The 22,778-nt window shown below is 44.4% G+C and overlaps 1 protein-coding gene across 1 annotated transcript in view; it reads right to left on the bottom strand.

The window, feature by feature from the left end:
• The window catches only part of LOC142818052 (dual specificity mitogen-activated protein kinase kinase 1-like), a 44,666-nt gene extending 23,771 nt beyond the window's left edge, over window positions 1-20,895 (bottom strand). The window contains exons 1-7 of the mRNA XM_075896263.1: window positions 20,706-20,895; window positions 10,241-10,466; window positions 8,430-8,576; window positions 7,552-7,629; window positions 7,333-7,384; window positions 2,151-2,275; window positions 1,252-1,405 (exon numbers count right to left, since the gene is read on the bottom strand). Coding sequence (XP_075752378.1) covers window positions 1,252-1,405; window positions 2,151-2,275; window positions 7,333-7,384; window positions 7,552-7,629; window positions 8,430-8,576; window positions 10,241-10,466; window positions 20,706-20,800 — 877 coding nt within the window. The 5' untranslated portion in view covers window positions 20,801-20,895. The remainder of the gene's footprint in view (window positions 1-1,251; window positions 1,406-2,150; window positions 2,276-7,332; window positions 7,385-7,551; window positions 7,630-8,429; window positions 8,577-10,240; window positions 10,467-20,705) is intronic.
• Window positions 20,896-22,778: the final 1,883 nt, after the last annotated feature.

Below are 22,778 nucleotides of genomic sequence, written 5' to 3'. Positions count from 1 at the left end.
CATTGGAAATTAGTGCAACACCTTCTTGTATAGATAAACACAATTTATTTCTATCGCCAGGGCATCGTGCAGTGTGTGGCAATGCCATTGAGCAATGCCTTTTCATGGTTACGGTTTCACTACATGACCACAACGGAGGCGTGCAAAACTTGACTTTTAATCTTTATGAACACATCCTCGCACGAGCGGTGAAAGTTAATATCTATCTTTATTAGCGCTGCTCATAGCTGGCTTGTCACCGACGCTTACAAGGTATTTTCCTTCTTCTTAATCACAGAGTTTACGCTTCCCAGGTCAGCTACACACAACTATGCCATGTGTTTGCCAGCACGATTTGTTGCTCCAAGAAGAGAACAAAGATGCACTTTAAGTGTGCAGACTGCAATGAGACGCTGTGCGTACGCTGTTATCTCAAGGAATGTCACGCTCTGAAATACTTATGAATGTTTTCCGGCTTGAGCAGCTCAAGTAATGCCAAAAACAGTTCCAAAACTGCACAAAAAAAGTGTTTTTCCTTGTAACAATTTTTTCCCACCATTACGCATTTCATACAATTACATTGAAAAACCACAATGAAGTTGTTTAACTACCTGGGAAAGCACTTCTCAAAAAAATTCGACACCCCAAGGGTTTAATTAAAATCCAATATGGTCTGCCAACAATAGGTTCTAATAACATACTATTGTATTCGCAACTTTCGATAGGCATTTCCCCATTCTGCTGTACATATTGCGCAATAAAGAAGTTCAAAGCATTGCTCTTTTCACATCAATGAGCAGAACCCCAGTCACATGCCAAGTTGTGTAGTCCCTCATTGCATGACAAGGCACTTCTGTGCTTTTGGGCAAGTGAGGTCATACGTACACAGGGTGCTTTTATCCTTCTATGAGACACAAAAGGTTATTGGATTTCAAGGAAGGATGGAAGGCACGAGAACAGACAGAAAAGAATCAGGCTACTGAAAAATTAGAAGAATGTATCCCACAACATTTTCTGCGTAACGAAAATATGATCAGACACTTCCTAGTAAACTTTTCGTAGCACTATAAGACAGGCACCATAAACATTAAGTGTCACACCTTAAAGAATGAATGGAAAGGTTCGGGACCATATGCGAGAAGTTGTGCATCCAGGCCAGATTACTATTGGGGCGACCCCTTGAAATGGCCCGCAATACTAAAGCTTATACAAAACTAAAATAAGATACACGACAGCAAAGCCGGCCAGTTATTTGCAGCAGTTTGCACTCACTTTCAGGGGTGTAGTTGCGGCCAAAGATGGCAGTCAGTTCTCGGTCATCGGGTGGTGGGATCGGGTAGCGGCCCAGTGCCATTTCCACCAATGACAGGCCCAAGCTCCAAATGTCCGACTGAACTGTGTAGTGCGTGCCTTGGAGTCGCTCCGGCTGTCACGAGTGTGAGAAAGTATATTAGTAATGACTGAATGGGAAGGCAATGGCATGTGAAATGTATGTTGCATCTTATTATGAGCCACTTGTGATGGAAAAGAGTTCTCCAAAGTGCTGTGGAAGCTCGACCGATATCAAGAGTTTTAGCAGCATCAGTCCACGGATTTCGCAACAGATGACATCATAAGCAAATCTTTATATATATTAAAGTGCTTTATACAGTGGGGCACAACTAGTACAGATGCCAGCGTCATTTCTTCCTCAGAGGCACATGCACAAAAACCTGCCCCAATGGGCAAGCGCTCGAGCCTGATTTGAGCCGGGAAGTCGGCAACGCCGCCTCGGGGGAACTCAGCAGGCACACACATAAAATTTCAATTAACAAGCTTTGATTCTACAGAATGTAATAATAATATGCAGTAATTGTTGGCATTTAACATCCCAAAATCATAATATTGTTATGGAAGACTCCACAATGAATGGCTCTAGAGGTTTAAAACACCTGGGGATCTTTAGCATGCACCTATTTAATTCTAGGTACATGAGCCTGAGGCATTTTTGACTCTACAATTTGATCTCATGACCTTCGGGTCTGCAGTCAAGCACGGCAGCCACTAGAACACTGTAGCAGGTACTCACTGAATGCCATGTGGCGCACATTCGTTTCAATGGCACAGCAATAGTTCAACTTACTTTCTTATGCTCATGCGTGCAGAACAAACGGGGCAGCAATGAGACTCACCGACATGTAAGATCGTGTTCCCACAAAGGAGTTTGCCATGGAATCAATCAGTTGCCCACTCACACCAAAGTCACAAATTTTGATCTCACCCCTAGAATTAACAAGCATGTTTGATGGCTTGACGTCTGAAAGTGATATAACACAGAACCAACTCAGCTCAACAATGAGCAGTGCTTGTTACTTTATTGAACAAATTTCTAGAGCCACAGGCACTGCAACATGAAGTGTATGAAAGGTAACAGAGAATGTATAGTCATATTTCAAAAAAGCAATAGCATCTTGAAATATTGGGCAAGTTCGTGCTATATTCCATGGGCCGGTCAAAAAAAAAAAAAAGAGCGCATTTTGTGCTACAACTCCACTTATGCCCGAAAGATTAAAAAAAAATTTTTGCAGCAGGGGATCTGTAAGATAGTTTCGTCCAATAGTTGTTTGTTTCTATAATAACTATAAAAATCATTGTAGGGCTCTTATATTTTCTACACAATAGATGTGATGTCCAAAATTACAATAAAGGCAACCAAATTCCATAATCCTGAAGTGAATACACGCATTACCGAAAGGCTTCAGCATGCTTTGGCAACAAGCCTAAAAGTCTTTCAGCATGAGAGACAGATATCCACAATAGAAGGAAATCTCTCAAAATATACTACAAACAAATGACAATTTATGTTGAAGTGAAAGCTTAATATATGATGTCTAAAACAGCATTATTCAGCAGTGCCTTACATGCCAAGAAATTAAGTTAAATGTATCACACGATGTGCACCATTAGTGGGACATTTGCAAAATGATCCGGATAACGTGAGAGCAAACTAGCTGCAATAAAAAAAAAACCTCCCATGCATCAAGAGACATAATTAAATGCTGCTTGTCAGATTCAGCGCTACCGCTGTCGTTCGTCGAAGCCTGTCCCTCTGGCGCTACTTGATAAGGGTCCTTATTTTGCGCTCGCATGCGAGCCAAAATTCGTTCCTCTAACTCGCTTGAGTTGTCAAGCAATGACATCAAAGCCGACCAACTAGGGCTGAACGTGAACTACCATGCGTGAATTGTCGGTCGCGTGTAAACGTGCCATTTCATTTTCGAAGACTTGTCTTGGCTCGACTTGGCCCCGTGCACGGCCAAAAGTACTTGCATAAGAAGCGCCGGGGAAGTTCTGTAACTCTTTTAATGTAAATTAGCACGCTAGAAGGCAGTGGTCGCGGGACAGCAGGCTTGACAAACACAACATTGCGTGTTTGTACTTAGAGCTTCACTTTTCCTCACTGCTGGCATTACACTGACGCATAATCGCTATCGCGATCACATCCACTGTTTGCACCATGTCTTTTTAAGAGTGCATGATCGCCGCAAATCGTAAAATTCTGATTTTAAATGTTCTACAGTGTTCTCTACATTACCATTTCACGATTACAAGCTCTGACAGGTAAGCTTTTCATTGCACTCAAGAAAACGGGTACCATAAAAATTGGTTATGGGTCTCTTTAATGTTATTTGACATATACAAATTTAAACAAACGTATAGGAGGCATGAACTTAACAACATGTGCGAGGAGCGATAGCGGTGGGTCGCAATTTTGCAGGTCTGTGTTTCATGTTCCAGCTGCACACGAAATAAGCACGTGCCAAAGCGTCCCCCCCAAGGAGGTTATACTAAAACTTCTGGAGTGGCGGAGGGGCTCCGTGGCTGAAGCTTACCGCCGCCATATTGCCCAGGGCAGAAAGCGGATGGGCGCATTGTAGCGAACGTGGCTTTCGCGTTGTTTTAGTGCCAGTAATGTTGCGTGTGATGCCTCTAATTGAACATGATGGTTTTGAACACGTCAGTGGTGACTTTAAAAAACGACGATGGTGGGCTCTTGGGTAGCATTTGGCAGCGCGAATCATGTGAAGCGGACACCGGGTACAACCTTTGATGTGCACGCAGGCACGCTTCGCCCGCTCACTTTTGCGCTCGCATATTTTCATGACAACGACTGCATTCGTGACTACATATACTTCCTTTTTACGTCCGGGTGCACAGAGATACTTAATAAATTTTTTCTACATTTCAGGGTTCCGAAGACGTCGTAATGCGCGGCACATGAGAGTGCGCTATGAGAGAAAAGGTTGAGCGCCGAAAAAACAAATAATGACGAATGATGTTTAGTACACATGTCGAAGCATGCTGCTTTGATGAGACAAGGTAAATAGCGAGACGGCGGGCTTATAAAATTACTAGCGTGTTTGCATCGTTTCCATGCGCACTTACGAAAGCCAGTACGCGAGTGTGCCTAACAAAAGTGAGCGCTTCGCTTTCGAAAGGTAGCTAATGTAGCACCGGCTCTGCATTTCTGGGATCATTGGAGCTTCTTATATTTGCATAAGTACTACGCTCCCAGCCTCAAAATTTCTGATATGTTGCGATATGCTTCTCTTTATGCAGGAGAAATAGGAAACGAGCTCCATTGAAAATTCAGGGAAGTACACTTTCACCTAAAGCTCCTCTAATTGATGGAGCTGTCAAAGTCCCGCCACCCCTGAACTTCACCCACAAGAGATTGGTACAAGCAAAAAACAAAAATAAAACAAAAATTTAAAAAAAATCACGAACAAGGTAGAATTAACAGCTGAAAAAGAAGGGTATGATATCGTACGCAGCAGTACCAATGGGGCTTTTTATAATGCATTGATGATTCTCGGAATTTCTTCGACCAGATAATGGAGCAGAACGTATCATCAGAGGAACGATTGCAAGTTTTCCAAGCATCGTTTTTCCTGTATATCCAGGAGCTTCACAAACGAGTACGTGAAAAGGTGAAAGACACTCCCCCCCCCCCCCCCCCTAATAAACAGAGTTTGCACACACGTTGCACTGTTGTTCGCCAAGGGATAATGGTTGCGTGCGAGTGAAACTTGTTCTTTCCTTGCATCTCCTAACTAATCACTTCTGCTGTGAGGCAACTGTGTAAACATATATTGCTAAACGATATCCTTCAGTACAAATTTTTTTTTTCACATCGACAGTTATGAGGTCAGAACACAGGTCACTTGCGACGCCGTAGTTGTCCGCTCTGAAAGACCGCTTTTCTAGCTGTAGGTGCGACTGTGCTGCGCGTTCCGTGCATGCCTGGCTTTTTTTTTTTTTAACACGCCTAAAACGCAAAGTGTAAAAGAAAAATTAAAGCATACGTGCATTAGAGTCACTCCCACGTTCCCTCGCTGACTAAGAATAATAAACCGGTACTTTAGCAGCCATAACGAAACGCACGGCTGCCAGCGACCACAGCATTACGGCGCTACAAGGCAGGCGCCACCGGCTTCTGCCCTGAGCAATATGGCCGCCGCGGCTTCACTTCGATACGTTGGCGGGTATGCGGGACCGCCACTCCAGAAGCTTTAGTATAACCTCCTTGGTCCCCCCCTCCCCCCCCCCCCCCTGTTTGGAAGGGAAATACAGGAACCTATAAGGAAAGCGCGCAGCATTATGATGGATTTCACCTTCCAACAGGTCTGTCTGAACATTTCAGACCCGGCAGCAGTGGCGACATAGGGGAAAGAAAGCATGCCTGTTGCTGGGTGACAAGTTCGGTCGCTTCATTTAGCGCCCCTCTTCAATGTCGGCTGGACCAGATTTCTTCTTCCCGTGCGCATGCAGCTTAAACCGAGCGTTTCAGCGATTACTTTTTGTACGTTCGGTGCTGCGCACCTACGCAGGATAACCATGGCTGCGCAACTGAGAGGACATTTCGATATCACCACTGCACACACAGCATGTTGAATTTGCATAATGTTTTTGTATGGTTTCTAACACATTCATTACTGCTGCACACAATGACCATTCATAAGTCGGTGGAACATCATACAGTAGCCCGAAATCATATCAGAAGCCCGAAGCCACACCAAAACCACGGCGGTTGCCTCGATAATGCTTTGGTGGCAAGTGGCACATTGCAGAGGAGTCAGTCATGCCCACCTGTGAAATTATGCCGTCTACGTGCGATTGGGACGACGGAGAGAAACCTGTTGGTCCAACACCTCAGAGACCATGCTCCATGTGTAGCAGTTTTCAAGAACAAAATATTTAAGACATTGGGCACAAGTAACTGTGACAGTTGTTAGAAGCTCACCCAGTGCATACCTATGCATTCTTTTGAAGCTTCCTTCTTTGAGTTTAAGCAGTTGGAAGCCATCGCAGAACCATGGCTTCCTAGATGGCAGAAAATTGTTCAGTGGCCATTGTTGCTACGGTGGCTACCGCAACTTCCACTCTGCTGCTACTGGTATTGGCGGCCGTGCAGTAAAGGTAAGCAACGTTTGACACGGCAACAGTGAATTGAGAAATATTGCTCTCAGGAGGGTGAGTTCAAGTGCACTAACATGATGTGGGCTATTAAAACGTGATTTTACTCCAATGTAGACTTTTCCTTGGCTCAAAAGTAGCACCACGAGGTTTCTGGACTGCTATTCCAACAATCAACACCGGCTTAATATTTGCCTTTAGTGTCCCTTTAAACACAACTGCTGCTGAAATAGAACAAATGGCTCTAACATGAGTGGTTTCATACTTTTATTCTGCACCCTTATTTATCTCTCAGTAAATGAAACTCCAGTAGAATAAATTTTCCTGGTGTCTATAGGTAAAGTTTAATGAGTGTCAACTGTACAAACTTGAGTTAGGAGGCTGTAAGCTCAAGTTGTAGAGCAGAAACATTCAGTGGTCATCTACACAGTCGTGCAAAACAACATGGATGGTTCTGGGTTAGTTCTAATTTCAACCCTGAAAGAACTACTGCAATGTAAGACCTACATGCAAATAAATACATTTTATAAATATTTAGACAGCGATGACATAGGCAAGCTGAAACAACTAAGTGACTGAGTTACCACAATGGACCAATAGCACAATAGCACAATAAGTATGGAAGCACACTACATAACGCCAAGAGGTAAAGTAGTTAGCAACATCAGTGTTTCAAAAAGAAATTGTCTCACAGTTACTGCAATACTAGGACAACCTGTCGATCTTTTTTTCTGTTTTTATACGTAGTTTCAGTGCATCGATGTTTTATTTTTTTTCTTTAAATGTGCATCATTGCATTTAGCTTCGCAAAAGCAATTTTAATACTATAAGCACACCAATTTAACAGGCAGACAAAAGAAACAGAAGTACTATAGCATGAAAATAGTGAACACATACCTCGATGCATTATCTGATGCTTCTCCCTCAAGTAATTGAGACCTTTCAGTACCTACAAAAAATATTCTCATGTATTCTCTTCTGCAAATATAGAAAACATGCACACACGCAAGCAAAGTAGAACTCCTGCAACTTTCACAACCATCGTTAATAGTGGTTTTCAGACGAGTGCACACCATCTGCAAATTCAAGCATATCACACGAAAACGTGGTACTCACCGCTATTGTGACCTTGCCCAATATTTTTTCTGGTATGCGGCCTGCCCTTTTTAGCACTAAATCTAAAGAGCCACCATCCTGCAATATTATTGAACACAGCAGTTAGTCATGCTGCTCTGGCAGAGCTGACAAAACCATGGCATAGTAAAGGCCATTGGAACTACAGATTTATCCATTTAAGCAGCAAACAAAAATGATCGAATTGCAGTTCAAGCCAAACACTTGTGGACTTCTGTGCCACTGCTTGGTTTAACCGGAAAATGTTTCTCCCTCATGAAGGCAAAGAGAATGCAAGCAGATGTGTACTTTTTGCCATCTAACTTGCTCTTCCACACTTTTTAGTCACGTAAACGAGAAGGTATAGCTGGGCTAGTTTGTAAGAATTGATGCTGAAGCAGATAGCGCGAAAGAACAACTCGTACGAGAAACAAATACACTAGATGACCGCTATGTAGTACAAGTACACGAGAGGGAGCTTGTCTCGTGTGCTTGTTCCTTGCTTGTGACATTGTTATTTTGCGCTACCTGCTGCTATAACATGTAGACCAAACATTTGATGTATCTGGCATTATCAGTCATCAGCAATAACGAGCATAAAAGAGCAGCAATCCCAAGTACTAGTATTCTTGAGAGCTTCAAAGTGGCAGAACTGCACACACATTTAACAAACTTGTCGGTGTGAATAACAATAATGGCAAGACACTTGCTTATCTGAACGATGTTGAGGACATACTTCTCTGCTGTGCCTAGATAAACCCGCTGCAAACAGTTGCTAACGTAATACCATTTGAGGCTGTCAATGTAACAAAGCCGTCAATTATTCTGCGGATGAGAAAATTAAACCTTAACTGTGAAGTCTGATGGCAGTTGCCACTCACCATGTATTCCATGCAGACGTTGATTTCACCATCACTGTAGAAGGCTCCGTAGAAACCCACTATGTGCGGAGAGTTGCACTCGTGAAGTACCTTCAGCTCTCTTATGATTTGGTTCCGAATGGCAGGTTTGACTTCCAAGTGAATCAGCTGCGCGAGATGGTAACGAATCACCATAAGATCAATCACTGATGACCAAGCACATCGACTTGTTCAAATATTTCTCACAACAAACAGTTTGTTACACCTGTGTCAAACGTACACTCCCGAAAGGCCATGCAGTCAATGGCAATTGAAATGGCACAACACAATCGCCTTGATAAAGTTGTCCTGCTGCTACACAGCAGTTTCAAACAACTGTTGAGTGATTCGGGCACTTTTCACAAAAACGGTGTGGCACTGCGCATCTTTATTTTCATTTCCATGTCATCAAAAGTTAAATAGTATACTTACTAAAAAACAAAAAAGTATGTCCTATTTTCATATAAACATTTTAATAAAATGTTTATATGTTCCTACACATGCAAGTTAAGTTTTCAAGTTGGTGAGCAGCGAAACTGTGGTGAGCAAGACAGCACGACAAAGACAAACCGAATCATTACTAGGGGATTGATAATTATGCGTGGATGCCAAAAAAAAAAAAAACGGAAGAACGCAAGTACAAAAGTTGCTTGCATACAAAAACATAATCAAAAGCGCCTATTATTCCACTAAGCAAAGCAGTTTCTCGACGCAGCGAAACAAAGGTTGGCTTACTGTGCATTGGCTTTTCGAAAATACGCATCTACGCATGTGGTGACATGCCTCTCTGATGACTTTTGCAGCAAAAAACAACACAAAGAAGCCTCTACACGGCACATCAAGGCACTACATCAAGGCCCACTCTGCACGGTCTTCGCACAGAGAACTCCGCTTTTTCTGCAGCTGGCGCCTAATGCTCCCTTTCAAAGAAAGTTAACCCCTTGCAGATAAGAGTTGTGACCTTTAGTACAGATCAAATACATTTACATCAACAGGCGACAGCGATAAAATAGCCCTGGGAGAAAGTGAGGCTCACTGGCGGATACCTGCTGATGTTCCGGAGTGGTTTGACGCACCATCACCATCTGTACAGAGGCATGACCAATCGAAGTCGCGTCCCTATCTGTGCTACTACCATCACCCAGAGGTTGATGATCAGATTAATCAAAATCGTAAAAATTCCATGTTTTCATGAAGCAACCACGAGTGACATTTGAGCCATAACCGAAACCATAAGTGCTCACTTCCCTGAATGCAAAGGTGGTTTAAAAATCCCCTACAGCAGGAAAAGGAAATTCAAATGTGAAAGTGATAAAACAATGCCTCTATAACCCTTCAAATGGTGTTAGCTGTCTAGAATGGCTCAGGGAGGGCCAAATTTTGAATTTGAAGTAATTGCTAACGTACCAAGGATGGGAATAGACATGGTCACGAAAGTGTGGAAGTACACTGGTCAGATTTTTTTTTTTTTTTCTAACCATGAGTACGAGCACACTCTCATTGAACGAGAATGTTCACTTTTTTATTGTTTTCTTTTATCATTTCTGTTGCTTGATAGCAATCAAAGAGCTGTGGAGTGCTCCACTTGACACCTTCGAAACATTCGCTGCAGCAGCTCATGCACCAGCAAGTCATTAGACTAATGGCTGGAAGACCTTCTGAACACCCGTGTGACACAGTTATTAGACACAATCGTATAGATCTCATAGACAGTGAAGCCAAGCGAAGTATGGACGGGGCTACGCAAAGGTTAGCAGATTGCTCTGGCAAGTAGCGATGCTGAGTGGTCGCACCTTCCGAGCCATGATGAAGCCACTAGGTCGATGCAGCACCTTGGTGACAACTCCCCCATTTCCGGCACCAAGCTCACCGAGGTTCTCAAAGTCATCGCTGGTAAGTTCACCAACTTTCTGTTTCTGGGACAGGAATGCCTCTAGCCGCTTGCGCTGCTGTTCATCCAAGTCCAAGCCTTCGAGTGTTTTCTGCAAGTCTTCGATGCTCGTGTTCTGTGTCGATTTGCTGCAGGAGTGAAAGGCCAATGAGAAAACAGTGTGACGAAGTTGCTTTGCAGCTTGTAATATGAGTTTATGGCACTGAAATTCAACAAGCTCGATTGGAACAAGTCAGAACTTTAATGACGTCAGTTAAACTCATATTTACAGTGATAAAATTTTATTGTCTCATAGTGATATCTTGTAGAGGTTTATCACGATCACTTCAGAAGCATCCTTGATTCTTTACAATACGCAGAAAGAAAGCTGCAAGTAAGGCACCATAAAAGTGACAAATACAACCAAGTAAATGAGCGGTGTCTGGACCCTCTAGCGGAACACCACAAATGCAACTAACATTTTTCCAACACTACCTTGTAAATATGCCAAATTAAATGAACAATTTCTGCGTACCCGACAAACTGAAAATGTGTTTTTCCTGCTTTGGATTAGAAGAAATTTAAAGCAGTTGAGCTCTAACAGTTGTCAAGCCATATATTATTATTTATTTATTATTTCCAAATACTGTTGGCCGTTATGGCTATAACAGGGTGGGTACAGTAAACATAAAACAAAAACAAGTACAATGTATCTATAGAAGACAGAATTTTTTTAATACACAAAGGAAAAATATTTAAATGCTGCTAATAAAAACATACATACATATATTGTGAAGGTGGTGTAGTATGCCATATGAAGTAACTAGGTGATGTATTTTCGAACAACATGGCAATATATGTACAATACTATAGCAGCACTCAATGTTCACGACATATTTTCAATCCACTTTTCAAAGCTTTCTATGTTCTTTGAATTCAGTACTGGTACTGGCAACTGATTCCACTCTTTTATCGTTCGTGGAAAAAAGGCATACATGTACACATCAAGATTGCATTTAGAAACCAAATACACAAATTGATTGCATGATATGACATTGCTGGAAGGCCTGGGAACAAGATAGAGTTTAGTTTCAATATTAAGGTGTCCTTTTGATAACAAAAAAAGAAATTTAAGTCGACCGACTTTCCGGCGATGAGCCAGCGTAGGCAGTTCAAGCAACTTAAGCATTTCAGAAACCGAGTCACTTCGTGAATAACGCAATAAAATTACCCTTCCGGCTTTTCTCTGTATTTTTTTAATTCGATTTATTAACCCCGACTGGAAGGGGTTCCAGACTGCACTGGCGTATTCTAGTGTTGGCCTTACGTAGGTCAAATATGCGAGCAGCTTAACGAATGTTGTTGCTAGCTTTAGTTTGCGACGAAGGAACCATAACTTTTTTTTTCTGCAGCTACACAAATGCTGTTCACGTGTGGTTTCCAACTTAAGTCATTTGAAATGATTAAGCATAGATATTTTATCGAGTCAGCTTCCTTTAGAGCTGTGGAATTCATCTCATATTTACATTTAATTACACGTTTTTTTCTGTTCGTAACTCTGAGCATAACTGATTTGGATTCATTGATTTTCATTTGCCATTTAGTGGCCCATCTTTCTACGGCTCTAAGAGCTTGCTTAAGTGGTGCCTGATCATTCTGGTTATTGATTTCACGGTATATTAGGCAACCATCTGTGGACAACCTGATGGTTATGGTGTCACATCATTAGCAATATCATTTATGTTAATCAAAAAAAGCAGGGGTCCAAAAACGGATCCCTGTGGTATGCCTGAAGTTATGTTTAGCAGATCCGATTCGTTGCCGTTCATTTTCACGTATTGTGTCCGACCTGTGAGGTATGAGCGGATCCACACTACAACTTCATAATTTATATTCATTTCCATTAGCTTATTATTAAATTGGTGTGCACAACCCGTTCAAAAGCCTTCGATAAATCTAAACATATAGCGTCGATCTGCTGTTATATACGATCATACACACCGCGTCACACAGGGCTCGCATACACAGGGTCATCTTAGACCACAGTGCTAAAGAAAATATTAGAGAAGTTAGCGAGACAACATGCGAGGGCAGACATCGGCGTACTATGTCGATCCAAGTTGCCGCTATGCAGCGAGTTTTGCAAACGCTCCATTTCTTTGGTATGAAGTTTTTTTCTTTCGCCACTCTCTATAATTTTTACCTTACCTTTTTACTTGCTATTCTACGTTGTTAGGCTAGCCGCAGATGTTTGCTGGAGTTTTAAGCTCTAATAGAAGTGCCAACAAAATACTATATACATATATATAGTTGCAGCAAGGAAGTAACGCTGGCCCCGGTAGAATAAGAAAAAATAGAGTACGACGCACGTTGGTTTTGCACAGTATATTCTGACTGACGTTTCGGCTGGTGGACCAGCCTTTGTCAAAGTACCGTGCAAATCCAACGTGAGTCGTACTCTATTTTTCCTCATATATATGTGTGTGTGTGTGTGTGTGTGTGTGTGTGTGTGTGTGTGTGTGTGTATGTATATATATATATATATATATATATATATATATATATATATATATATATATATATATATATATATATATATATATATATATTGTGAGCACTGACTGTGTAGTTCATCATCTTCACCTGCGCATACAAATCATCGTGATCATCATCATCACCTCGCAGCGAGACCCTCCAATGTTTTCTGGCCTTCGCGGTGTGGACGTAGAAGAATGGCTAGACAGTTACGACCGCACCAGTGCTCCCAATTAGTGGAATGAGGCACACAAGCTGCGCTATTTTCCCTTTTATCTCAAGGAGGTCGCTAAGACATGGTATTATAACCACAAATGCAACTTTCCTGATTTGGTCAGCATTCACGGTGCAGCTGCGCGAGATATTCGGCGCTTCTGCAGGACGCTCCGAGGTAGCGAAACAGAAGCTCGCTACCCGCATTCAGGGGCTTGACAAATCGTACATTGAAGACGTGCTGGCCCTCTGCCGCCGCGCCCAAAGTGACATGTCGGAGGCCGATCGTATTCGTCATGTACTGAAAGGCATCAACTCCGTTGCCTTTTAATGCTCTTGTCAAGCAGAGCACTACAACAGTTCAGGACATCATTACCACCTGCCAGCACCTGGACACACTTTACTCAATGCGCTTTCCACACGCTTCCTGTGACACTTGTCTGACTGGAGAGCATGAGCTGCGGGCTCTAATTCACACCATAGTGAGAGAGGAACTTCACAGCCTTGTTCCTGACAGTGCACCTACTTCATCTGACGCTCGCCCCCTCCTAACCTGCGAGAAATTATCAAGGATGAATTGGCATCGATGATAAGCATCACACGTGCCCTGCCCCCTGCGCCCTTATAAGTAGAGGCCTTTGTATGCTGAAGTCGTCTCGTGGCCTCCTGGACACACTCTACTTATACCTGCGGACGTCGAAACGGCCGCGATGGCAGCCAAGGCACCACTGCGACCCCACTTCCCTGCCTGGTGCCCTACGTGCCCCGTCTCCTACTACTGTTGCATACGAGGACATCTCTCGCTTTTGCCGCCGGCACCAGCAAGATGAACAACAACTTCATACGAGAGTGATCGTGCCCCGAGGTCCGACCTCTACATACCAGGAACCTACATTCCATCGTAAGACGTTCGCCTTCACCTCCTTTGTCCTACAGTGACCCTCGTTCTTCTCGCTCACCCCGCCCTCGTTCACCGGCGCCATTCCGCCGTACTACTTCGCCTTCAGGTTTTGTCCTGATACCCCTCGACAGCCACTTGGAAAACCAAGAGCTTCGTCAAAGTGTCACAATTCCTCCTGCGCGCCCTGCCTGTTTGTGTAGAAGGCATTTCGGTTGACGCACTCGTGGACAATGGAGCCCCCATTTTGGTCACTGATAAAAGTGCTAACTCCGTATGTTGGTCCGCTGTTATGTGGTGCTAATGGCAATCAAATTTACCCTAGTGGACAATGCACTGTTTGTGTTCTGCTCGACATAATTCGCCACAATATACAACTTACTGTGCTTTCTTCATGTGCTCATCCGATTATATTGGGCTGGAACTTCCTGTCAGCTGCTTTCGCTGTCATTTCGTGTGGTCCGCTCATTATTCGCATTACGGACATTGAGCATTCTCGTGCTTACGATTTCTCGTCGCCTCCCCTTGTCGCAGCTGCAGATTTTGTACTGCTCCCGGCCCAAGAACGTATTCTCACCATTAGGTCGTGCGACACCATTGACGGTGACGCAGTGATTGTCACTGCTCAGCGCTGCATTTTCCGAGGAATCACCATCACTTGTTCTTTAGTGCGGTTTTCGCATGGTCATGCCAGTCTCATCGCCTACAACACGACAACAGAGCCACAACTACTGCGAGAGGGGTCCACTGTTGCTAGCCTTATCAACATAGCACCGGTATGTGTCGTCCCTGTATCGTCTCCGTCGTCAGTCGCTAAGTGTACGCAACCAGGAGGCTCATCTAATGCGCTTAAAGCCACTTTGAGTCCATATCTTACTCCAACGCAAACTAATGACTTAATGGCCTTTTTAATGAAACACCAGACTTGTTTTGAGGTTTGTTGGGATGGATTGGGTCAAACTACGGCGGCCTCTCATCGCCGCATCGCCACAGACGGGTCTCGTATCATTTGCCGTCGCCCTTACTGTGAGTCATTTTGAGAACGCAAGGTTATCGAGGAACAAGTCAATGACATGCTCGCATACAACGTTATCAGGCCTTCAGCAAGCCCTTGGTCTTTTCTTGTTGTCCTATTTAAGGAAAGGGATAGATCAGTTCGATTTTGTGTTGATTACAGGGCACTAAACAAAATTACCAGGAAGGATGTATATCCTATGCCTCAACTTGGCGATGCCCTTGACACTTTGCAGGATGCAGAATACTTTTCCAAGCCTAGACCTACGATCTGGCGATTGACAGAGCCCGATGCATGAGCCTGATAAAGAGAAGACAGCATTTGCTACTGCTGATGGCCTTTTCGAATTCAATGTGATGCCTTTTGGGCTCTGCAATGCCCCAGCCACATTTGAGCGAATGATCGATACGGTGCTGCGGGGCCTAATATTGAACACCTGTCTTTGTTACCTGGACAACATCGTCATCTTTTCATCCAACTTCTAGCAACACCTACAACGTATAGACAAGGTGCTCACATGTCTAGCCAAAGCTAGTCTCTAGCTAAATATCGAGAAGTGTCAGTTTGCGAGCCGCAGCATCAATGTGTTAGGCCGCGTTGTCAGCAAGCTTGGCATTAAACCTGATCCCGACAAGGTGGCCGCTGTGTTGCACTTTCCTAAGCCCACCACGCTAAAAGAACTTCGCAGCTTCTTCGGCTTATCCTCTTACTTCCGCCGGTTTGTTCGTGATTTCGCCAGTATCGCGGCTCCTCTTCACAAACTCCTGACCACAAGTGCATGATTTATTTTGACAGATGACTGTGAAGCTGCTTTCCAGACCCTGAAGCAATGCCTCACGTCAGGGCCAGTTCTTGGCCATTTTGATCCTACAGCCCCTATTATATTACACACTGAGGCAAGTGGGCACGGAATCGGTGCTGACTTGCTGCAGCGTGACCAGGCTTTGCAAGAGCAAGTCGTGGCTTACTTGAGCCATACTCTCTCTCCAGTGGAACGGAATGACAGCATTACTTAACAAGAATGTCTGGCTATCGTGTGGTCCGTGCAAAAATTTCGCCCCTATTTGTATGGCCACCGCTTCACGATTGTCACGAATCATCATGCGCTCTGTTGGTTATCCTCCTTAAAGATCTTATCAGGATGCCTCGGTCGTTGGGTGCTCAGACCACAGGAGTATGACTACAGTGTCACATACCAGTCGGGTCGAAAACACCTAGATGCCGATGCTTTGTCCCGCTGTCCGCTGTTGAAAAATCATGAAACATCTACCTGCTGGGCAGCGCCTCCTAACCAAGTGACCACGCAGATGACCAGTCTTCGTCTTATCAAGTTCACTGCACCAGATGACCTCCTTCAATCTGCAGACCTCACCTTGCTCCAACGTGCAGACACATACTGCCGTACAATCATTGATCGGCTCACCAGCTTGTCCTGTGCTCCCAACATCTGCTTACGACAACTCACGCGTTTCAAACTTCATGATGGGGCATTACTTTGGCAAATTTACCATCCTCTTAGTAGCCGATGGGTCCCGGTCATACCTCGTTCACTTCGGCTGCAAGTTTTAGCAGCCTTTCATGACGACACGACGGCTGGCCACTTGGGTTTTCATAAAACCTACGAACGCATTAAGACTCGCTGCTTTTGGCCTGGCCTCTCCACTAGTGTTTACAAATATGTAACTTCCTGTTCATCATGTAAGCACGAAACATGTTCGACATCTTTTCCCGCCCGCCCTCTACAACCTCTCCCGTGCCCGTCTGCTGCCATAGAGTTCATCGGTATAGACTTATACGGACCCCTTCCGCCTATCCCCGCCGGTCACCGTTGGATTGTTACTGCCTTAGACCATCTTACTCGCTACGCTGAGACTGCAACTCTTCCTTCTGGCACTGCCTCTGAAGTGGCCGACTTTGTTCTGCGTGCCGTTACGTTGTGCCACGGCACCCCTCGTGTTCTCCTGAGTGACCGTGTGGCAAGACATTTCTTTTCCATGTGCTCGCTGACAGGCCTCTGACACCATTCATAAGACCACCTCGGCATATCAGCCGCAAACAAATGGTCTCACTGATCGTTTTCATAGAACTTTGTCAGACATGATCTTTGTGTATGTCCAGCCCGATCACAAGAACTAAGACACAATACTACCGTTCATCACGTTTGTCTATAACACTGCCATTCAATGCACAAGTTACAGCCCATTTTTCCTTGTGTATGGTCGTGCACCATCTTTTGTTGTAGACACCAGCTTCTAGTCCATGCCCTCTGTCCCATCTGCAAGCGATGCCCTCTGTCCCTTCCGGAAAAGTTCGCTGCCCTTGCCAACCACTGCCGCACAATCGCACGCGCCAACAGCTCTACCGTTCAGGCCCAGCGAAAAGTTCGTTGTGACGCGACACATCGAGTTGTGTCATTCTACCCAGGCGACGAAGTGCTCCTCTGGCCACTTGTACACACACGCGGCCTCTGTGAAAAATTCAATCACAGATACCAGGGTTCTTACACCGTGCTTGAACGAATATCGGCTGTGAATTATCGCGTTGCTCCGGTTACTTCGGCTTCTGATCGCCATCGTCCCGTGATCGAGATCGTCCATGTGTCTCGCCTGAAGCCTTATATCCGGCGCTCGTACCCTTACTAAATGGACGTCTTGTTGACCGCTTTTGTGTAGGGGGGAAATAGTGCGAGCGCTGACTGTGTAGTTTATCATCTACACCTGCGCTTACAAATCATCGTGATCGCGGCGTGTTCGGTTGCTGGCTCTCGCGCCTGTGTTGAAAAATACAACGGTCGCTCCTTTGTACCATGTGTGTGTGTATATATATGTATAAAGGAAAGAAGTATAAACTTAAGGGCTCGTTTTTCTAATAACTTCCCCTATACATTCCTTGGCATTATTGTCTGTTAGATCTCATATATATATATATATATATATATAATTTTTTAAGGGTCTTTGCAACAATTTTTCAGCATGGTGAGAAAACACTGCAGACTTGTACCCGAGGATCCTGATAACACACAAGCTAAACATTGTAGTGCAGCATGCAATTAACAAATTTTGAAGCAAAAGAAAAAGTGTTCCAAGGTCATGACGCATATGAAGCCACTTCTTTCTCCCATGCCATCTCTACCTGCTTAGCTCACAGCGCAGTTGTCAAGACGAGAAAAAGGAATTAAAGCATGTGAGAAATTTCTGCAACTCTGCTGATACTTGAGATTCTAAAATTTTTTTCTGGTTGTGTATTTACGAGGCACCAAGCTCTTTTAAGATGTTCGATGGCCACTTGAAGAAGTGTTGCAGCACCCCTTTAATATACACTTAAAAAATAGTTAACCCAATCCCTTCAAGAATTGAAATAAAACTTCTAAATATTGGCTTGCTTACACTATCTGATGGCTTGATATGCACTTTCAACAGTCATTACTACTCACGAATGAATATCTTAAGGGCAGTGTAACAAATTACATACCTCAGAGACCTTAAGTAAGGATAAAATTGTGCCTTTATGGTGTGCTTTCTCTACACATTGCACGCTTTTCTATTTTTAGAAATGACTATTCAGAGATGACAATGCTATCAACAAAATATTCTCTTTTTGTTTTCATGAGCAAGTGTCTGTGATGCCCATAACAGTGCATTCCTAGAGTCAAATGAAAGTAAAGCAGTGCCACAAACAGAAATCAATGTTGGGACAGGAAAGAAGACAAAGCTCTGCAGTATAAATTTTCCATGCACCAGTGACTTTTCCTTGCACAAATGACACCATGACGAGCAGTGCTAGTTCATCTTGATTAAAATAACAAATCAGTTAACACTACTCTATTTTCGCAAATGATAACATTACTATGACTTTAATGGTGAGTTACCTGGCACCTTCCAACAATGCAACATGGTTGAGGTAGTCTTTGGTCAGGTCCTGCTCAACAAGTTCTTTTGTGGTTTATTTACATGGATGTTTTTTGCTGAATTATGTGCCATCTCTAAATGAGCAAGTGAACTTCTTTAACTTTGATTTCTTTAGTTCCAGACCAGAATAGACAAAGGACGGGTAATGGTGTCGGACCACATAGGGCTTGAACAACTTCAAGACGAATGATTTTTATTAGCACAGCAAAGTATTACATTCTATTACCCAGTTTAAGGACTGTAAACCTTAGAATAAAAATGCCGTCTAGTGGGCATAAGAAAGTTTGATAATAGTGACAATTAGCTGGCCTGGTTTAAGAACACTGCACAAAGCAATGACAAGTTGTTTGGCAATACATATAACACGCTTTTGTCCAGCAAGTTATCATTAATAGTAGTATTGACTTTGTTTAGGTATAGTAAACTGGTATTAAATGTCTATTTTGCAGTCACTTATTTTGCATTAAGACACACAAGTAAGATGAGTAGAGCCTTAAGCTTTGGCATTCCTGTATTAAAGGGTTGCACAGTTCAAACCTTGCTTCTACAGGCTGTGACAAAAACCACGGGCCAAGTCTTCAGCATATACATGTTCTCGTGCTGTGTAGCGAGATCCCCATGACATTCTAAACCTCCGGAACATTCATTTCCAACTGCATTAGAGCATACGTCATGCTGAAGGAATTATATTAAACTGCAAGTTCTCACCATCAAACTGCAGCTGCAGTCACTACTTGGGGCATATTTTACATAGAGTGAAAGTAAGAGATGGCACTCGTTTATGTACTTATACGTCGCTGATGCTCCCAAGGCGGCCCGTGTCAAGCAAGGAAGATGCTGTATCCTGGTAGAGAATTCTGTTAGTTGTCAAAAACGCCGCGCATCCACCTATCAACTCCTTGCTGTTTTGTATAAGCTAAACCGTGGCTGTTTGAGCTACATCTGCCCCGAACATGAATAGAACAAGAAATTGCAGATACACGGGGAAACTATAGACGATTCGTTCTCAAACAAAACAAAACGAAAGAAACTGCGCCTCTGCGCGCAATGTTCGCGGGCGCCTCGCATTGCCAGTGACCGCCCCCGCAAAAGACGGCTCACATTCTTTCGCGAGACGGCTGCGCGAGCCTCTTGGGCGTTGCATATGAACACCGGTCGGCCGGCTTTCGCGGTCGAGATTGCCCCTCTTAAGAACCACGACACACTGGCTGCATGCACGTCGGTCCGATCCGCACGAAGCACCTCGTTCCGACAACCTCCTGTAACTGGAAAATCACCGCGCCCGCCAGTGACGCGGGTCGCGTCGGACATCTCTAGACACGAGCGAAAACCTAAAAGGAGACGGGCGAAGAAAGACACGTGCATCGAAGAGGAGCGGCTCAACCACAGCGGCGCAATCACACAGTGCCGCCGACAAAGTGACTCATCTACCGACTAACTGCTCGTAAAAAGTAGATACAGCGGAATCCGAAGAAGCCACTCGCACAATGCGACGCGCAGTCTCAAAACTCGTAAAGTAGCACGTTTCCGGAAAGACCGAAATTGCAGAGATGAATGCGGCAGGCAGCGAAGGCGGGCTGTCACCCGGAATGCCTGCCGAAGCGCCACAATACAGCATAGCGAAGTTGCAGTAAGCTGAGCGATATTTGCCGCGCAGCTCTAAACTGCGGCGTAAATACGTATTCTTAGTGGTCGCCTCAATCGTCACCTGTAAAGCGACTATAAGGTAATGCCGAGAAAGTTGAGGCCCTGTCAATTGTTGACGCTGAGAATGGTCCCTTTTGAAAGGTCAAGTTGGGTTGGCATCGCTTTTACTTACTCGTTTGTCGGATCGCACCCCGAGTGATCTAGCGGCTCTATGGAGCCCGGCGGAAGCTTGAGGTTTAATTTGTTTTTCCCAGGGTTTCGGCTCATGTTAGCCGCTTCCCTCGCGCAGCATACAAGCGTACAAAATGAGAACGCTACGTCTCCGCCGTGCCGAGCACCTACAAGTTTGCGGTAGTGGTGGTAGCGAGAAAATAAGCAAGAAAAGTAATGCATAAAACAGTGGCTAGAAGGCGCCACAGTAGACGTTTACAAAGTTTATAGAACTTGTTTAGTTCCCAAACTCTCCGCCTCCACCAAACATTGCAAGCAGCGCAAAGCTTCTGGTCCAGATGGCGCTACTGCAACAACAGGCTCCTTGTAGCCTACGATGGAGCGTGAACGAACGTGGTGTGTGCAGCTGCTATCCGCCCAATAATTGAAATGCTTAACAACGCAATGATGAGAACGACTATTTTTTTCGCGCTTGGTAATCGTGAAGGTTTAACATATTAGCAGGAATGTCTGAAATCACGTTATGCGACGTTCTATGTTGTGCTAATTATAGCGGGTACCCGGTAAGCGGCGGATGGTGCAGCTCTCATCAAGTTCAGCGAGACAGGCATTAGTTTTGTTCATTGTCTAGGCAATTAGCTGTGACAATATTTTTTCATCTAACATGCAAGGCTCCAAAGGTTCTGGTAGATTCTGTGAAAATACTTGACGGCAAAATTTTCTTGGATCCGCGCGAAACGCTCAGTGGAATCTGCTCACGTCGCTCGCATTACTCATTATAGTTTGCGTTAAAAGCTGAAAAAAAAACGACTAGAAAACCATCGATTAACATTGTCAGACAAATCGACTAAGTGGCACAGCACATTTTCAGAAATCAACCCTCGCAAGCGCATGACTTATGTTGTGCATGTGTTGCGTCGACGCATTTCAGTAGCCATCAAGCCCAGTCGGGACTAGATTTTTTTTTTTTTTTCACTGGCTCGTCTGCGCAAGTTGTGGAAAGGAGCTAATATAACTCGAGAGTTTCAGCTTTGAACAAAGTATGCTGCTTATACTTGAAGTTGATACTTCACAGCAGCTGTTTCTTTCACAGCCTACGGGGACACATTCAGAGACTCACCACGCAAGAGCAGCCCCGCCGCGGTGGTCTAGTGGCTAAGGTACTCGGCTGCTGACCCGCAGGTCGCGGGTTCGAATCCCGGCTGCGGCGGCTGCATTTCCGATGGAGGCGCAAATGTTGTAGGCCCGTGTGCTCAGATTTGGGTGCACGTTAAAGAACCCCAGGTGGTCGAAATCTCCGGAGCCCTCCACTACGCCGTCTCTCATAATCAAATGGTGGTTTTGGGACGCTAAACCCCACATATCAATCAACCACGCAAGAGCAGATTCTGTTAGATGTGAAAGCGCGGTAATAGTGTCTAGATCTAGACGCATATATGCAACGTGCCCATTCGGTCGCGGGTTCAATCACGGCCGTGGCGGCGGTCGCATTTCAATATAGGCGAAATGCGAGAGGCCTGTGTACTGTGCATTGTCAGTGCACGTTAAACCAGGTGGTCGAGATTTAAGTCACCCATCACTATGGCGAAATTTCTCTAGATATCATGATTATTATAATTTCTATTAAGTGCCCCAAAATGCCACGAAGACTAGGTAACATCGCTAACGTTGTCGTGTAGATTGGCTATGTGGCATTGCGCGTTCGCAAAAGACAGCCCTCGCAAGTACATGACTAAGTTATGCATATGTGTACACTTTGATATAGCGATCAATCCCGGCTGCGGCGGCTGCATTTCCGATGGAGGCGGAAATGTTGTAGGCCCGTGTGCTCAGATTTGGGTGCGCGTTAAAGAACCCCAGGTGGTCGAAATTTCCGGAGCCCTCCACTACGGCATCTCTCATAATCATATGGTGGTGGTTTTGGGACGTTAAACCCCACATATCATCATTGATATAGCGATCAAGCCCAGTCGCGACCAATTTTTTTTCGCTAGCTTATCTATGCAAGTTGCGGAAAGGAGCTCATAGGTAGAGCTCGGGAGCTATCTATGTTCACATGCGAACAAAGTACGCA

The sequence above is a fragment of the Rhipicephalus microplus genome, chromosome 1 (assembly GCF_043290135.1).
Source record: "Rhipicephalus microplus isolate Deutch F79 chromosome 1, USDA_Rmic, whole genome shotgun sequence".
NCBI lineage: Eukaryota > Metazoa > Arthropoda > Arachnida > Ixodida > Ixodidae > Rhipicephalus > Rhipicephalus microplus.
Note: the sequence above shows the minus strand (reverse complement) of the source record. Positions and strands in the feature narration are given on the sequence as shown.